Source organism: Micromys minutus (genome assembly GCF_963924665.1).
Source record: "Micromys minutus genome assembly, chromosome: 22".
Classification (NCBI taxonomy): Eukaryota; Metazoa; Chordata; class Mammalia; order Rodentia; family Muridae; genus Micromys; species Micromys minutus.
This window is the reverse complement of record NC_137957.1, coordinates 40,490,713-40,509,767: the sequence shown is the minus strand read 5'-3', so window position 1 is coordinate 40,509,767 and position 19,055 is coordinate 40,490,713. Positions and strand designations below refer to the sequence as shown.

The 19,055-nt window shown below is 42.6% G+C and overlaps 1 protein-coding gene across 16 annotated transcripts in view; it reads left to right on the top strand.

Moving 5' to 3' along the window:
- Positions 1 to 19,055, top strand: part of ANKS1B (ankyrin repeat and sterile alpha motif domain containing 1B) — a gene marked incomplete at both ends in the record, with an annotated part of 1,047,539 nt that overhangs the window by 977,077 nt on the left and 51,407 nt on the right. For 6 of the 16 annotated variants that reach the window (XM_080935870.1, XM_080935862.1, XM_080935875.1 and 3 more), the window contains one exon: positions 1,457 to 1,636. The exons of the other annotated variants lie outside the window; for them this stretch is intronic. In XM_080935870.1, the coding sequence (XP_080791996.1) occupies positions 1,457 to 1,636 (180 nt within the window). The remainder of the gene's footprint in view (positions 1 to 1,456; positions 1,637 to 19,055) is intronic. 16 annotated transcript variants of the gene reach the window in all.

The following is a 19,055-nucleotide window of genomic DNA, read 5'->3' as shown; positions in this document are numbered from 1 at the left end:
AAAAACTGTAAAAAGGTAAAACAAAACAAAACAAAAAAAGCAAGAAAGAAGGGGCAAAAAGAAATATAGAGCTGATTCCCTGGCGAGATGGTAAAGACAGAGAGTGTAGCCCCCTTCCTTTCTCGAAGCCCTTGTGCTCTCTCCTAAGGTCCTTTGGAAAGCCAAGGTCTCCTCGGCAAGCTCAGCTCTGCTTACTCCATTGTGTTCCCATCTCAAATGCCACAGAAGGTAGCCACAGATGATGAACATGGCACAGGCCTCCAGGCACAGGCTTCTGGCCAAATAAATGGCCCTCATAGGTGACTTCAGTAGACCGCAGGCCACAGTCAGTGGGGCAGAGGTCAGGGCAGAACAGAAGCTTCTAGAATGATGCGTCTGACTCAGCTTTGAAGAAGAAAATAAGCAGAGACCACAAGTTCATGAGATGCTCCCCTGGAAAATAAGTATTGGGGTGGGGGTAGGAATATGCCAGGATTCGTGTAGGCAGCTTCAGGGTTTGGGGCATAAGGAAAGTGAAGCAAGACTCATATCTATGGCTTCCTAAAAGTGGGGTCCTCCAATACATTAGAAAAATTGGGCTAGAAAGGAATTATTATCTTTCCCCCCTCTTGCTCTGGGGAAGGACAAGAGGGCTCCAAGCACCATTGATGTAATTGCACTGAGAGGCCTCTTCAGAGGAGTCAAATTTTCCAGTCTGCTCCCTGGCCTTTTCCTTCTAGGCCTCTCACCCAGAGTCCCAAGAAGAGACTTAGAGAAATAACAAATTAAAGATGGGGGAAAGTCTAGGGGGAAAAAAAAATGGGTCAAACACTGCCAAAGGAAGTAAGGGGAAGACATGGCCTGCCGATTCTAGTCCTCTTGTGGCTTGTGAACACCAAGGCTCGGCCACTGCTGTTTCTCCTTACTTTCGGCCAGTGTGCAGCTAGAGTTGTCTTTGCTGTTGAAAAGCATCCTCTGTCATTATACGCATTGCTCTGCAGTCTGTACGTCGCGTGACATGCTATGTTGCCATACTGTGTCCAACTTCCAGCCCTATTGTCCCTCCACACTTTGGTAGAAGGTCAAGACCCATCTGGTCCCATGTTAGCTTCTTGTACCGGCACATCCGCCCTGGTGAGGAGGAGCTGCCCACAGTAAACATGTGATAGTTGGGGTACCCCACTGAGATGAACCTCCTTCCTGAGATCATCTACCTGGGTATTGTATTAAAAAAAAAAAGACACCTGATTATTCTTTAAATACTTTGACCCGAAGTCGTTGGGAGGCAGGAGTATTGATTCGATCACACCATTGACAGGAATAAACAGTGGAATGATAGCAATCCCAGTGGATGAGTGAAAACCACTCCCACCCCACCCCGCCCCAGAGCTTGTTGTGTTTCGTATTTCACAATTTTTGAAACCAAAGGCTAGCCACAAAGAGCATGGTATTTATTTCATGATGTATTTCTATTCAGGAACCCAGTGGTAATCACACTCCTCCTCAGTTGTCTCCATCACTTAGCCAAAGCACTTACACCACTGGTGGCTCCCTAGACGTTCCTCACATTATCATGCAGGGCGATGCAAGGAGGAGAAGAAATGAAAACTACTTTGATGATATTCCCCGATCCAAGCTGGAGAGGCAGATGGCTCAGGTAAGGTGTTCGAAGCCTCTGTGATGTGTTTGCCTTTCGCCTGCAGCAGGTAATATGCACGCGAATGCTGAACAGCAGCTCACGATGGATGCTTACCGTCCACGCCTCAGTTTGAGAGTTACCATTGTATAAAGTGTGCTGCTGCATTCTGTGGGCTCTTGAACTAGCTTGGTCCAGCCCCCTCTAGGAGATGGATACATACGTATCCCATTGAAACCCGTTCTCAGTGGATTAATTATATCTGGCCTCAGTGCACTCACAGTTTTTTTTGAAGCTCAGAATCAAGCCACAACAGAAATGAATATAAAGCTCTAGTTTTTAAATGTAGATTGGGTGGATGACAGGGCAAGAGTTTGGGGGAAAGGTTAGCGACATGTGAGATCATTTTCTCCCAAGTTTACCTACAATTACCCTAGTGGGAGTAGTTACATCATCCCACATTATCACCTTGAACAATTAGAAATAACAAGGCTGCCTAACACAAATCTTTGAAAAGAGAGCTGTGTGTGTCTAGTCTTACCTCCATGGTACAAATGTTCACTCTACTCCGTCCCCGATCTCTTCTCGGGAATTTGAGTCAGCCATAGCTGAACACTGACACATCACATGACTGTGTCAGACGCTCAGCTGTTTCTGCAGCTTTGTCCCTCCATGCAGAGATACAATGTACCGATGGCTACTGACAGATCATCCTCGTTGTCAGCTCAGCCCCAAATGCTGAGATTCTTCCTTCTGCCTCCTACACATTAGCTGAGAACTCAAAGGTGAAAATTTGACTATAATTGTTTTGCCTTAGCTGTTAATTTTTTTAATGAGATTATGTTTCTTTGGTAGACACTCTGCATTTTAACTGAAGAAAGAAATATGGGAAGAGAGTGTTTTAGAAACCATGACTATACTGCTCACAAGGCCAATGCTGAGAGAGGGCCTGCTTTACTGTGTCTCAATACTAAAATGTCTCAGTGGTGGCAGTGTTTTTAAGTAGGATGGAATATCCAGAGAAGGAGAAAGGGATACTTTTCCTATTCTCGGTGTTCAGGTATTACCAATCACAATCTGTTTGATGTTTCAACTGAGGCTCTTCTAAATGAGGAGGATCCAGGCACACCCCCCCCCCCCAACAAGCTACTCTATCATTTCCGGCTCTTAGTATTTGTGGATCCACCTACATGGTTCAACTTATCAAATCACAGCACCTCAGAGACATGGATTTCAACCTTGAACCTTGTGGTCTTTAGATAGTCATTAAATTATAGTCATTTTTGGACCCTCGTCTTCCTGAGAAAGGCAGAATAGGCCTCTCATGAACGTTACTGTTACTGAGTCATTTGCAGTAACTAAAAGACTTACCCGTGGTTTGTGAAATTTCTCCACATAGGGCAGAGTCTACAATGAGGAGTTAATTACTCTTCTGCCCGTGTGAAGATACTCAAAGTAATGTGGCAAAATCATTCCCTTAGTTTCTCCTCCTGAATCCCAAGCAGGGCCAGGAGTACATTTGACAGCTCACATCTTCTTTTCCCTGTCACTTCATCCTGAAATGCATTCCTTTTTAGGACTTGTCTTGACTTGAGAAAATTGAACGAACCTCTATCTAGCTAGGTGAGGAAAGCCCATAAGCAGAGCCGAGCGCGGTCAGCGGGTTGAGGGGCCGTGGTAGAGAGGCTGTGGACTTATTTTCCTCTCGGGTCCAACTAACAGTGAGCAAATGACTGGCAAGGCAAGGGCTCCATCAGCAGCCCGGAGCTTATTAGAAGCTTCTGGAATCCTGCAGTTCAATATCACACTTCAGCTACAGAGAAAATAGGAGAGAGCGACACCGGAATCTGATCGATAAGAAAAAAGAGATTCCGGGATTTCGAGTCTCTAGGTTGTGTTCATTTTGTCCTTCAAATTTGTTTTGAGAATGTGTTTAGCAAGGACAAAAACCATGAGTGGTCACTGTATGCTGCTTAAGCTAGTGCCATTCCAAAAATAGTCCAAAATAACTTTAACCCCTCAAAATATGCGGGACTTGCTGATTCTGTTGTTTGAACAGCCCAACGTATCTGATTTTAATATACTCGGTTGATGTTTTGCTTTGGTTTTTTTTGTTGTTTTTTTTTTTTTTTTTTTTTCATCGTCCCCATTTGGAACTCGGGTCATTTGCTGTCCATTGGCTTTTTGCTTTTTTTTTTTTTTTTTTTTTTTTTTTTTGATAGTCTGAAATACTTGCCCCAGATCCTATCTTCCCCTGCATTTGTATATTGAGCTAATCAACTTGGGTTCCAAAGGATTGGAACTAGGCGTTAAAAGCCTTATAAGCAAGCATTATTTCAACCACCAGTGTGGTTCCAGTCCCTTTTTCCCAGGGTTTTCTCCCAAGAGGCTTACAATATAGGTTAATAATCCCTCTCTGTTTCTTATAAAATAGTGAAGTCCACCTCTGTGCTCATTTTCTGTCCTGCTAAAGAAGGGGCACACAACTGGCAGGAGACACCCCCCTCAGGACAAGGTCTCATGCTCACAAACCATTTGACATCTTCCTGTTCACTTCTACAGAGATTTGGAATACCAGCCCAAGGCTAAAGCCCTTTTGACTACTAAGTGGCTGCAGTCATTCGCAGGACTTTGCCTTCTCAAAACCTGCTCAGAAAATTCTGCCCTGCTTAAGTGAAAGAAGCTAAGCCAAGGCTTAAATTGAGACCAGTATAATAAGCATTCTGCCCATTAACTTTGTCTGTTATCGGCTATGGAAAACGTAATGTTAGGGTAATAGTGAAAACAACAGCAAGGATACCTACCTGCCTTGGGCCAGCAGGATGGCTTCATGGGTAAGGGCACCAACAAGCCTAACAATTGGAGCTTCATCTCTGGTGCTTACATATAGAAAGAGAAAAGCAAATCAACCTCTCCTCTAACCTCCACATGTGTACTGTGGTGTATGTACATGTGCACACACACACACACACACACACACACACACACACACATCAGAGGGGGGGGAGAATAAGTGAATACATAATACCTATCTTGAAATACAAGTGCTTTGCAAATATCCTTATTTTTTTAATTCCAATATAAGCACTATTCTAGCATCAGGGAAGAGCAGAATTGAGTCTATCACCACTAACACTTTGAAACATGAGTGTAATGTTGCAGGGATACGCTGCACACAGTGGTCTTCCTGCTGCGCTGAAATGGAGTTTCTCCAGCCTATGCTTCTAAACTGAGCCCATTAGCCCTGAAGTTACTAAATGGGTCTCCATTTCCCTACCCCTAATAAATAAATGTTACACTCACACTTACATAATTATACCTCCATGTGTATGGTGCCTTTACATTTCCAGGGTATCTTAGCATCTGTTTTATCTCTTCATGGCATGAAGAAGGTGCCCCGCACCCTGCTGATGTGCATCTTGCACGTTAGAACAGTGCTATGTTCTAGTTGCTGTGGAGATGAGATGGTGAATGTAATATGGGCTATACACCAGATGGAGGAAAATATTCCCACTATTTAAGGACTAATTGCAACATGCAGAAGTGTTTTTGAATGACACGTTGGAGAAGTCAATGTACTCTTGAAATAAGGCAAGGAGGAAGCTGGATTTATGGTGTTCAGAAGGCACGATCTCCAGACTCGGGAAGAAAAGCATAAAGTCCCCACATGCTGAAATGCAGTGGCCATCTATAGAAGATTTCCCTCTGCAGAAATTCATAGGAAAAAATGAAATACTACATATGCCTTTATAAATAAAGATTAGCTTTAAACAGTAAGAGAAACGTGACTCTTCCACACCAATAATATAAGCTTAGATGTTCCCAAGAAAAATTAATAGTATGGAATGCTTTGTGTTTTGACTGCTCTTGTTATGAAAATAAGGCAAAGTCCCACAGTATTGCCTGGAGCATACATTAGGCTCTCTAAAGGCCTTTTCCAAATGGTTTCTAATCTATTAGAAAGTTAATTCAGCTGAAAGCCTAATGTTTCTTGATCTAGGAAGAATTACTTAATATCTATAACTAGATCAGTCAGTCCCTCATTTAAAAGTGCTTTACACGTATTAGTTTCACGGTCTTCATTTCTCTGATATTATTAAAGGGAAGGAAATAGAGGCATTCGTGTGAAGGCCCTGCTGCTATCTTCCCAGCTGGTACATCTCTCCTATTTAATCTTCCAAACAGTCTGTCCTTGTAAATAAATAGCATCTTACCATGACTCATGCCTTCTTCCCCAATAGCCCTTGGGGCCCAATTCTATAAATTAGTTTGATGACAGTTCAACAGATAGCAGCTTTCCATATGTTGTAATAGACATGTAATATGTAGGGGCAGATAACAGAAGAAATGTCACGAGTAGTTTAGCAGAAACTTCATGGCTCAGCTCATGGTTGTCACCAGGAAGCCTGTGAAGTAAAAAGTGACAAGGTTTATAGCAGATCAAGTACAGACCCTTTCTATCTTGGCATTGCCATGTCTTCCCATGTCTACAAAAATCTTTGTGTCAGAGTGTGGGATATACTCTGTATGCAGAAATTTGTGCCTGGGTGTGTCTTCAACTAGTGAAGCTGTTTTCTTTGTAGTTTCTTCAGTTGGGTTCTGAGTTATTTCTTTCTGCCTGTGCATCTTGGACCAAGTCATTTTGTATTTCTGAACTTTAAGTTTCTTGGCTTTAAGATGTGAATAATGCCTGTTACTCAGGTTCGTGTGTATCAGATAATGTGTGCAAAAGTATTACGGCTGGATAGATGGATGCATAGTTGTTGGGTGGATAGCCAGCCATATAGGTAGGTAGATGACAGATAGATTAATAGATAGATAGATAGTAGATAGATAGATAGATGATATATTGATAGATAGGTAGATAGAGGATAGATAGATAGATAGATAGGTAGATAGATAGATAGTAGATAGATAGATGATAGATTGATAGGTAGATAGGATAGATAGATAGATAGATAGATAGATAGATAGATGATAGATAGGTAGATGATAGATAGGTAGATAGATAGAGGATAGATAGTAGATAGATGATTGATAGGTAGATAGATAGAGGATAGATAGATGATAGATAGTAGATAGATAGATAGATAGATAGATAGATAGATAGATAGATAGTAGATAGGTAGATAGATGATAGATAGATGATAGATAGATAGATGGTAGATAGATGATAGATATATATAGATAGATGATAGATGGATAGATGATAGATAGATAATAGATACATAGATAGATAGTAGATAGGTAGGTAGATAGATAGTAGATAGATAGATGATAGATAGACAGATAGTAGCTAGATAGATGATAGATAGATAGTAGATAGATAGATAGATAGATAGATAGGTAGATAGGTAGGTAGGTAGATAGTCTTATTTACTTTTTATTGCTGTGACAAGGCAACTTGTGGAAGAAAGAGATTACTACTTGGGACTTATAATGGTTATAAGTTTCAGACGGTTATGAGGCTTCAGATGGTTAGCCGATGGTCATCATGGGAAGGAAGATGGCAGCAGGCAAGCAGGCATGGCATTGGAGCAGTGCATAAAATAGAAGTAGAGTTGTCCTCCCAGAACACTTACTTTTTCTAAAAATGATAAAAGCTTGTGACTTATTCACACTATCCTATTTCTCCTGAGAGGAAGGACTGGTTTTTCTTAGACATTCTACCCATGCTCAGCATTTTTTGAAGTTTACAATATAAGCCTTCAGAAAATAATAGCTATGTTGGAAGAAACTGTTCTTATTACTGTATTACATCACATACTTTCTAATCGGTTAGCTACTCCATTTTTAGATTTTCATCAGAGAGCTCCTACTTATAAAGGTTTTGTCTGTGTCCGTGGTTTCAATTTTTTCCCCATTGTTTAGAAGAGCGGTTCTCAACCTGTGGGTCACAACCCCTTTAGGGTTGAACAATCCTTTAGCAGGGGTCACATATCAGATATCTTACACATCAGGTATTGACATTACAATTCATAACAGTTACAAAGTTACTGTTATGAAGTAGCAACAAAAATAATTTTATGGTTAGGGGTCAGCACAACATAAGGAACTGTGTTGAAGAGTTGCAGCATTAGAAAACTAGAGAACCTCCTCAAAGCACAGACAGACAATGGGTAGCCAAAAAGAAGACTGAGGATGAGCCTTCTAATATCAAGAGCTTCCTGCCTCACAGCTTGTCAAGTGGACAAGCAATTACCTCAGCTTCTGAGACAGTTTGAGATGCTGACACTCCATGAGCTGAGAAGCCAGACTGACCACTCCTGCTGATGAAGGCCTCACACCAAGCACAACATACTTCCAGACTCAGACTAGAACCTGAAGTGTTGAACACTTTCTTTACTAACTCGGTCAATCCATTGCCTCGTCTTGATATATACCCTTTTTTAGCTCCGACAACTTGGGGCCTGGAAATTCTCATGTGGTCAGTGTCTCTTGACTTGTCCCCATATTGGTCTTTACATAATCAGAAAGAAAGAAAAAAAAAGTCGCCTTTTTGGAGTCTTTTGTTCTTTGCAAGTTCATCAAAGAAGCAAATGTGATGCCTGGAGTTTGCCCTGACAGGCTTTAGTCAGACCTAAATTCCTCCAATTACTTTTCTGGAGAAATTAGAACCTTTTTTTTTCCTTTTAAGTCAATAGAAGAGATTCTATTTTCAACGGAATAAAGAAATAGGACAATATTTGAAAACCCTGGTTCAGTGGAACTGACCTTGTGGTTTTCATAGTGCCTCAGGCACTGACATTGAGCAGCTTGCTCTCAAAGACACACACCAGGCTATTTTTCTACTTGTTAAATTTTTTGGAATGTTCCTCATTATATTCAGTCCAGTTCTTGAGTCCATGGGTCAGAGTTTCAGCTGTTATAATCTGACCTTGCTAAATTTTAAAGGGTAGAAGAATTCTATCATTCTCCTCTCCCTCCCACTTTTCTTCTTCTAGTGATAAAAATAAAGAGTTTTTTTTTTCTCTCTCAATATAGAAAAACTAGGGCTGGTGGTGCATACCTCTCCGTTAATCCCGTTAGTGCATAATTAAAGTACCATGTTAGTAAGTACCCTCTGAATACATGTGAGTAACAGCAACAAAAGAGCTCAAGATGGCCAGTGTTGAAAGGGTTGTACTGAGTCACTTTGCTGTAAAGTCCAGGTGGTCTTCTAGCCAGATGGTCTTCTAGCCAGGTGTTTATAGCCAGATGGTCTTATAGCCAGGTGTTTATAGCCAGATGGTCTTATAGCCAGGTGTTTAGAGCCAGGTGTTTAGAGCCAGGTGGTCTTAGAGCCAGGATCATTAAACTCTGGTGTTTCCGCCTTCCTTCCACATGCTGGCATTTACCCAAAGAATTGCTGCCAATTAAAACCAGACCATAGATTTTCTTTTCTTTCTTTCTTTCTTTCTTTCTTTCTTTCTTTCTTTCTTTCTTTCCTTCCTTCCTTCCTTCCTTCCTTTCTTCCTTTCCTTCGTTCAATCCTTCTTTCTTTTCTTTCCTTCCTTCCTTCTTTATTTTTAGAATCAGTTGAAGAGATTCTATTTTCTGAATAAAGAAATAAGACAATATTTGAAAACGCTATTTCAGTGGAATTGACCTTGTGGTTTTTGTAGGCTTGCTGACAAACCCCATGATCTTTTCTCTGAGGTTTCCTATGCTCCTTTAGGTTGGCTCCTTTCCCTAATAGGCTTACCCCACAGGTGGGGAATTTCAAGACCAGTTCCTAAAGTTTGATCCTACATCAAAGAGAGCTAATTAATTCTTCCATCTTGAAAGTGTAGCTTGAGTCCAGTCGTTCAGAACAGCCTGGTTTGCATCCGTTGTTTTTCCCTAAGCCAGTCACAGAGGTCAAAGCGTGTGTGTCCAGTTCTGTGTGTGCTATGGTAGGAAAGGGGCTCTCTGCATGGACTGAAACAAATCCCTCTTGCCAGAAACAGGATTTGCTTCTAAATAGACAGAAACAGTGGCTGACTGGATAAACTCGCTTCCCAATCCTGCCAATGTCCAACAGAAATCAGTTACATTATAAGGGTATTAATTAATGTCAGTTTTCATTATTAATTTGATGAGCTTTTAGACTCCCAGATTTGAAGAAGTGAATCCTTTAAAAAAAAAATCTTGTCTGTCAACTTGGACCAGCTCCTTAGCTCTCCTGACGGATGCCTAGCACGCATCATTGCTTTGGAGTACAAAGAGAATAATATTTGTCAGAACATTTCAGAGACTCTGAAGCTGTGCATTTGGATCTTCTTCAAATGTATTATTATTCCTAATTTTCTTCTTCGTCCTGCCTTTTCAATGGCCACATAATAAGTACATAGAATTTAGCTGTCTTACAAAACTATTTCTATCTTCCAGCTTGTAAGCCCAAACCTCTCCACTGGTGTGAGAATAGTATTCCTTATGAATGCAAACAGTTCCCACTCATGTTATAAGCTAGCCTCCTTGAGAAAGAATTTGTGATGTGTAACTATTCTTAAATACATGGAACATGTCAAGATCTTTATGAATGACATGTTTCAAAATATCCAATTACATTTTCTTATATCTTGTATAGATAATATATTTTTCTTATATCTTATAAATACAATACATATATTTGTAGGATATTTGCCAGATTGCTATTATGCCTGATTGGTATTTGTGTAGTGTATACAAGGTTTCAAGACAAAAGGCAGTTGGATGCCTTCCCCTTTCTCCATTAGCCATATCTAATTTCTGGCCAGTATCCTTCTGAGAAGCAGGATGGGAAGTTACACAGCAGCCTGGCTCCTCAGCTTTGGTCATACTTTCATGTTTAACACCATTAGCATACCATAAGTTCTTCTGAGCTTTTCCTGACATTTTCCCAGAGTTGATGAGTGCTCATGAGCCACGCCCCTCTTCTCTGCACATAACAGTGCTGGGCTGTTTTTTTTTTGTTGCTGTTGTTTGTTTTTGTTTTTTCATTCAGATTATTTCCTATCAAGCTCTTTGTCTGGTGACTCTAGACCACTGAAGCGTTTGCAGAACTTGGCTTTGATACAGTGCATCAGCATCCTCCCTCCCAGCTCTGTACGGTGCTAAATATAAGAACTTAAGTGGAAAAGGCATAGCTCTTAGGTCATTTGCCAATGAACCAAGTGAAGCCTTGTACAGCGTACAGCTGAGGGGAAGCTGCAGCCTCCTACCAGAACCCTCCTAAATTGACACCATTCAGGGTGATTAAGGGTTCAGCTAGCTCTTTGGGTTTTTTGTTGTTGTTGTTGTTTGTTTGTTTTGTTTTGTTTTGTTTTTTTCCAGATTCTCCATGAGAATAAAATGAGGGCACAGTGGAATCTCAGAAAAATATCCTCTAACAAATGGGCCTGTCCAGTGCTTCTTTTTAACCAGAAGCAAGAAATGAATGTTGAACATGTTGTTAACAAATGAGATGAAATAAAGAAAGTGGCAGCCTCTGTCTGCAAGAAAGGATTATAATGTATGTTCTAGAGAGCCATTACTGGCAGGGGAAAAAAAAAAAAAAAAAAAAAAACATTACTTTGCAAAAATCTAGGGTTTTTTTTCCAGCAGTCCCTGCTATGATAAAGAGTTGATTGTTGCTTTTCTGAGCAAGTTTTTAATATTGCTGCTTACTGCTGGTCTGAAACATGTTTGTGTCAGTGGAGATGGCATTTCAGCTTTGAGGTAGACTACATACAACAGCCCTGTTGCTACAAAACAGCATGATGCCAATTGTCTTAAATTCACAGCAACAAAGAGAACTCTGGAGAGACCTAGAGAGCTGTACACCGAGCGTACGGACAGCTTCCTGGTTTTTATCCCCCTCTGGTTCTCTCCTGCAAAGAGATTTTACAAATAAGTGTGCCACACCAAGGACAGCCCCAGCTGTCATCTTAGGGGAATTTGGGTTATAGATTCTATCAACCAGGTAATAGCAATACCATAAGCCTATAGTTCTCTGCCACCCCGAAAGATTATTTAATGTGCTCTTGGAACCAGGAGCAGAGTTAACAAGGAAGAGGGGAGAAGGCGAGGGAGATGGGGAGCTTTGGGGAGACACCTGAATACACAGTTCGGGAGCTTGTCCTGTTTCAGTGGTAACACACCGTTTGCTAACCCTTACACTGCTGACACCTGCATACAGATGTTACCAGTGAAACACCAGGTGGCCTGACTCTTCCCTTCCAAGAATGTTTCCCATCAACCTAACGGGAAGGTCATGAGCATAAAGTTTTGGAAAGATGGTTCTCCAGAGGAGGGAAAGGGTGGGAAGTTGAGGTTTCTAGACTCTTTCTTCTCTTTGCAAATAAAGGCGCTCATCCAAAACTTTTGCAAAGAGGGTCATCAATGTAGTCACTCCTGTCTTTCATTCTTTGAAACTAGAAAGAGATGCCAACCCTGAACTTGAGAGGTTGACAGTGTGGCTGCTGGGAAGAATGGGAATCAGGTCCAGCAGTAAGGGTGCCCCGTGTTCATCTCTCAACTCACATAAAAGGAGGTGAAGAGCATCAGTCTCAGTCTGGGAAGGGGGGTGCACAGAAGTGACCAGATACTGACCTACAGCCTCTGGGTGGCTCAGAAGAAACAGACGTTTCTGACACCCAGGCAGGATCCAGTTACTATGCACACACAAGTAGGAGCCGCAGAGCCATGGCTTCTGGACGGAAGTCTGCATGGGAGGCTCGGCTGGGCTGGGTTTCTTTGACTCCATTGTTTGGCAGGTCTAATCAAGCCTGCTCAAGGAGCTGCCAAGATCACTGGCTAAGGCCGAGGCTTCCTCCAGTAGAGCCTTCTTTTTTGCTTCTGCCTTTGAACCTGTTTTGTATTGCTTTGAAAGTGCTGTCATCTGGGAGAAGGAATAGATTCCATTGTTGCTTTTATTCTGAACCTTTCATATGTCCTCCTGGACAATCTCTGAACACCCTCAAGTGTGAAAAGTATTATGCCGGCAAAAGAAAAACAAGAGAAAGTCCTTTCCCTTTTCTAAGATAAGACAGAAATTCTCATCATTTATAGAATCTGACTGGAGGGCTGTAGTCACAGACGTTTCCTTATTAAACTAACTACACCATATCAGCAGCCTTCCCTGAAGGTTTGCAGAGCCTAATTGGAACAGCTTCGTGGATGGAGCTGTCAACACTCTGCTCTATCGGAGACCCACCATCAAATTCTCAACCCCAGGTGACTGCTCCCTCTGAAGGTGGTTATGGGAAGGATCAAGCCATCCTTCCATAAACACCAACTAAAAGCAAGGCTGACCCCTGCCTCAGATGGCCCACAGCTATCTTTTGGATGAATGTCAGAGTGCCAGGGAGATAGTTTCATATGCCCTAAACTCTCCCGTAGTCCTTACACTTCAGATTGAAAGAACAATCGTTTGGCAATATGGGAAACGTATTCTCCCTAAATGAGATAGAAAATGATTCAGAGCTCAGAGAAGTAAGGGCATAAAGGAGCCAGTCGTGCCACATGTGGATGAAGAGAATCTCTTACAGCAAAGGAACAAAGGCAGACTTTGTTGGTTTTTTTTTTTTTTAACCTCTATCATCTTTATTTTTTTTCTTTTTTACTGGATATTTTTCTTACATTTCGAATGTTATCCAGTTTCTCCTCCAGAATCCCCCTATTCCATCCCCTTCCCCTTCTTCTATGAGAAAGCTCCCCCACCCATCTATCTACTCTCTCCCACCTCCCTGCCCAGGCATTCCCCTTCACTGGGGTATCAAGCCTTCACAGGACCAAGGGCTTCTCCCATTGATATCCGACAAGATCATCCTCTGCTACATATGCAGCTGGAGCTATAGGTTTCTCCATGTGTAGTCTTTGGTTGGTAGTTTAGTCTCTGGGAGCACTGGGGGCATCTGGTTGGTTGATATTGTTGTTCTTCCTTTAGGGTTGTAAACCCCTTCAGCTCCTTCAGTTCTTTCTTTAACTCCTCCATTGGGGACCCCATTCTCAGTTCAGTGGTTGGTTGAGAGCATCTGAAAAGCAGACTCTTTAAATCAAGCATCTGTATGCAGCTGCCTAAAGCAGAAAGAGCTGGAGGAGGGGACAGGAGAGGAGAAGAAACAAGTGGTGTGGGGGTCAGAAGATGGAGAACCTTAGAGGCTACTGTGAAGATGTTGGTTTTCTTCTCAGATACGGCAAGCTGAAGGTCACAGCCTGGGCTTTTGTCTTAAATGGGTCACTTTGGCTCCTGTGTCTTGAATATACACTAAGAGGACAATGGTGGAAGTAATGAAGTAAGGAAGTATGGAAGTAATGAAGTTAGTTAGGATAGAAAAGGATGATCAGGCAGAAGACGTAGGGCTGACCTCAGGTACTGAGAGCTCAGAAGGTACACAGGAAGATTTGCTGCTAAGACATAAAATGAAAACAGGACTAAGAACCAGGGGCTGCTTCTGGCTCTTTGAAAGTGTGAGTTGGGACGTTTCAGGTTGGAATGCCAACTGGGTGAGTAGAGGTGTGAAGTCAGCTGCTGGATATCCAAGTTTGGAAGTCTGAGAGAGAGAGATCTGGACTGAAGATACAAACATGGGAGTTAGGACCAGGAACGACCTCCGAGAGCCAAAGGGATGTGTCCAGGGATGGCCAGCTAATAGCAACAAGAGGGAGGGTGGGAAATAGAAAGAGGATAAACATGTCACGTAGACCAAGGAAACCTGGTTCAGCAGAGCAACCTCAGGTGGAGACTTTACCTAAAGAACAAAATTGAGCTGACCACAGAGAATGGTGTTGTGTAAAAACAAGAGTGTTCTGCTCTATAATAGAAGACTTTTGGCTCTATTTTTTTCCAGAATGTTTCAGTAGGGAAGGCCTAATGGAAGATGAGAGAGATAATTTACTGTAATCCACTAGATTGCTATCAGTTGAGTAGAGAAGAAAGCCGTCTCTAGGAAGAAAACTTTGGAGATTTGGTAGAATTACTTCTGTTTTATGACTAGATTTGAATGCAGTTGTGTTGTGCTAATATTTTCTGGAAAAAAGTCATGGTGACCCAAAGTACAGCTTGGTAACAATCTTGATGAAAGTTTTAAGGACACAAGCTGGAGTCAAGAGAAAGTTCTGAACCAAGAAAAAATTACATGCCGCCTTCTTCTTCTTCTTCTTCTTCTTCTTCTTCTTCTTCTTCTTCTTCTTCTCCTCCTCCTCCTCCTCCTCCTCCTCCTCCTCCTCCTCCTCCTCCTCCTCTTCCTCCTCCTCTTCCTCCTCCTCCTCCTTCTCCTCCTTCCTCCTCCTCCTCCTCCTTCTCTCTCCCTCTTCTCCCTTTCCTCCTCCTTCTTCTTACTCTCTCTTCAATTTTCTGAAACAGGGTCTCTACATGGTCCAAACTCCCTATATAGACCAGACTGGCCTCAAACTCACCTCTACCTCCTGAGTACTGTTGAGATTAAAGTACATGCACCACCACACCCAGCCTAATGATTTCCCTTCTAATGGGTGTCAGGAATCAAAGAAGTAAGATTATGTGGTTGATGTCATCACAATTTTAAGACTGCTGTGGGCTGGGCAAGATGGCTCAGAGGGTAAAGGCACTTGTTGCCAAACCTGAAGACCTGACTTGCATCTCCAGAACCCATGAGTTGTCCTCTGACCTCTTTACTTGTGCAAATAAATAAATAAAAAGAGAGAGAAAGAAAGATTAGTATAGCCTTAGTTAAGCCCCACTTATTTGGATTTCCCAGCAATTCCAGCTGAGATAAACTAAACCAGCTTTCAAGGGCTCTGTGAACAGGTGTTTCGGGAGAATGCTAGGAAGTAAACAAAACAGCAGGGCATGAGGGGCCTTCTGCATGACAGTCCCCAAACTCTGTAAGAGCCCTCTAACACAGAGGTGATATGATTAGCATCCCTTCTCGTCCAGCAAAGATGGCCACCTTTTGTCAGGTCTTCATCAGGAAGAACTAAGGATTCTTCTAGCAAGAACTCTCTAAGTTAATCTCTGGTTTACTAATGGTACAAATGGCCAGAATCAAGTAGACCAATGCAAATGATAATAAATTACAATGCTTACTGTTTCTGTGGTACATTACCATTTACCAAGAACTCCTAATAGAACACACACCCACCCCCACACACACATATGTATGTATGCATTGTGGCCTTCTGTGTTCTAGGCCTCTGGAAATTTAGCTGTGAAAAAAATTTAGCTGTGTTTATCTGACCTGGTCAGATAATCCAAGAACTTCATTTTGAAGATGGAAAACTTCTAAATGTTCCTCAATACTTAGCTGTAGGGGCTGGAGAGACGGCTCAGTGGTTAAAAGCATGTAGCGTTCTAGCAGAGGGCCCATGCACTAATGTCAAATGGTTTACAGCTGCCTGTGACTCCAGCTCCGGGGATCTGATGCTATCTTCTGGCCTTTGAGGGCACCAAACTTATGCACACAGGCACACACATGAACCCATAATTTAAATTTAAAAAAAAAAAAACAGTTTTGAGTCATCAATTTTCTAGTATACCTCCCACCAGAGATATCGCTGGCAATTTTTTTTCCTTCTCAATGCTTTAAAATCCTAGCATATGCTGTGTGCTGCACAGTGTCTTCATAGATGAAATGAGTTTCCATAGTCAAAGCTCACCTGCATTTAGCCTCATGGCCCTGTGTCTAGGAAAAGGGCCATTTCATATTAGCAAGACATCTGTTAAAGTTTACCCTCCTGAACTGGCTGGCAGGTAGGTCTAGCAAATTATTTACTGCCGACAAAACAGCTCGTCTACCTGGAATGTATCTACTGACTACTTAAAAAACAATCTTCCGAACAAAAAGGCTAATTAACTTCCTCTCATTTAAACTGTGTCTTAAAATCAGACTTTTCTCCATTCATAACGATTCACACGGCTATAAGGAATTTTGAAGTTTTTACTCCTTCTGCATTTAAGAATGCTTATCAATTAAAAAAACAACTGGATATTGTAGCAGCTGCTCTAGGCAGAAACATGCATGAACCCTTCAGTATATGTGAGGGTTTGCCTCCCTCTGTTGAGAGCACACATATATAAAATAAGTGTCACACAGGGTACTCAGTGCCTTGCTTAGCCCTCTGGTCATATTATGGTTGGAAGACAAGTCATGTAGCAATGTACCAAGTGGGCCTTTCCCTACAGACTATAAATGCCTCGGTCTCTAAAGAAACAAGGTCCCTTGCTGATACAAGGGACCGACACCTGCTCAGGGATTCCCAAAGTCACCGAGGCATGTCCTCCCAATGCCAGGGCCTGTTTCAGGTCAGAGAATCAGGCCTAGAGAAAGGCAAAGACCTGAGACCCTGAGGAAAGGGCAAAGGCTCTCCCTCTGGAATACAGGGCATATGCCCTTATGACCTCCCAGCATAGGGCTGAAAAGGGTTCCAGGGACATGTACATCAGATTGGAAGTGTTGGCCAAGAGGGAAGAACTGGCTCATCTTCCCTGACATAGATTTAGGTGCTTGTAACACCTACTGAGCCCAAAAGGACAGACAAAGCCTCAGAATCCCAGCAGAGACTTGAGAACAGTGGCCCCCAAATCTGTGTCCTCTTTTCCTGTGTGACAGGAGTATATGCATGCCACGTGAGTCCCAGGAGCATTGCAAGACAGCAGGGGGGTGGCTGAGCCACTTCCCTGCTTGTCACTATATCATTTTCCCAAGTCTTCCTCCCAACTAGATGTAGAGATGGCACTCCAAGAGAGACCACATTGCCCACTCCTTCCTTCCTCCTGGAAAAGCGAGTACACCCCACCTCTCTATTTCTGGTGCCCTACATTCCAAGGCTTGACTGTTCTAAGGAAGGTGGAAAGTCAGAATCAGCAATGAGATAGCATTTTATAGAAAAGGAATTCCATGTGACTCAAAGTGACCAGGAAGCAGTGCCACCTACCTAAAATATTAAGCATTCTTGTGCCCTGTTTATTCAGAACTAATGATGGGAAAACAATAAAACTTTTAGGTGTTTAGACAGTTATGGAGTTAAGGGTTATGTTATGTTGAACGAGGCAGCCTTGGACTCAGAAATCTAAGTCCCTCTCACTAGATTCTCTGTCTCTGGTGAAGCCCGGTAACCTTGCCTGCCTCCTAACAATCTCAGAAGCTATTATCTGTGTCCACCACATAGGACCTCAGTAAGTCCTTTAGTCTCTCTGAATGTCAATGTCTACCTCTGTCAGAAGATGGAGGGCATGTTGGCTCCTGATGCTGTTAGGAGTATATGCAAGAGCTAGGAGCTCCAGTTCCCACAGCAGAATTTACTCAGGAATGTGGGCTGAGGGAATCTTATGAATACATGAAGTGCCAGTGAAGATGGTAATCCACCCAAACCTAGTGTCAGTACGGGCGGCCCTCCATGTCCTTTCTTTCCGCATCCATAGATACAAATAACAGGAGATCAAAAATCTGAACACGCTGCATGACATGTTCACCTAGACAGCACAGTGTACCACCTGTGTGCTTTATCATTCTTCCCTAGACGGTATAATATAACACCTATGTGTTATATTCTTTGTGCTGTACGGGAAGGTCCATGTATGTGATGTCCTGGAAGCACTCCCCCATAGATACCGAGGGACACTGTGTGTTTGAATCAGAAAGAAGCTATTAGAGACAGAAAAGGTGGGATGACTTGACTTGCTAGAGAATGAATTTCTGGGAGGCCTTGTAGAGAAAATGACTTGAAGTTTAAAGTAGAGGCCAGTAAATGTGAGATGACCAGACCCCAGGGGTATAACTTCCTTCCAGAATGCCAGGCATCCACAGTCTGTCTCCCTCACATGGGGCAGACAGGGGAGGACTAGAAAGCAAATGAACTACTAGATAGAAAAACATCCTCACTGGACAGAGATGCTAACATCTGGTGAGCAGTCTCTGGGAAGATGGCAGAGGAGGAAACTTTAATTGGGGACAAGCCTGCTTCCATAGTTTGTTTATAGCTGAAACTGCCCCTTGGCCGGTTTCCAAGACACTGTGGGTATATGTGTTCCCTCCCTGCAGAGATCTTTCTCAAATCCACAGGGGTTCCTGGGTACACCCAGGACTTGCTAAGTGAGTCCAGACCATAGCCTATTATTCAATTTCAGCATTTGGATTTTATTTGGTGGGGGAGCAGGATGCTGGTTTTTGACAGTTTTTTTTTTCTGTATAGCTCAACAAACTTTCTACCTGGACCTCCCATGTCCAAGAACCCCTTCACAGTGTCTTTTAAGGTGACAACACTTATGAAAACAGCTCTGAAGACAGGCCCCTAGTACCTTAAGTTACATGCAGCACCTTGAGGAAGGTGTTGGTTGGCCGAGCATTTGATTCTGAGCACCCATTGCAGTTTTAGATTTCTGCTGGTGTTGTAGAGAGCCCAGTAGAGATGCTGGTTCATTGCACCCATAAAGGCTGCTGGGCTTCCCTGGCCCCAGACCCTCTACTTTGGCAGGGGATCCTCCAGCACACCCTCAGCTACACAGGACCTGTGGGGTTTTCAGCCACAGAGCTCCACCCTA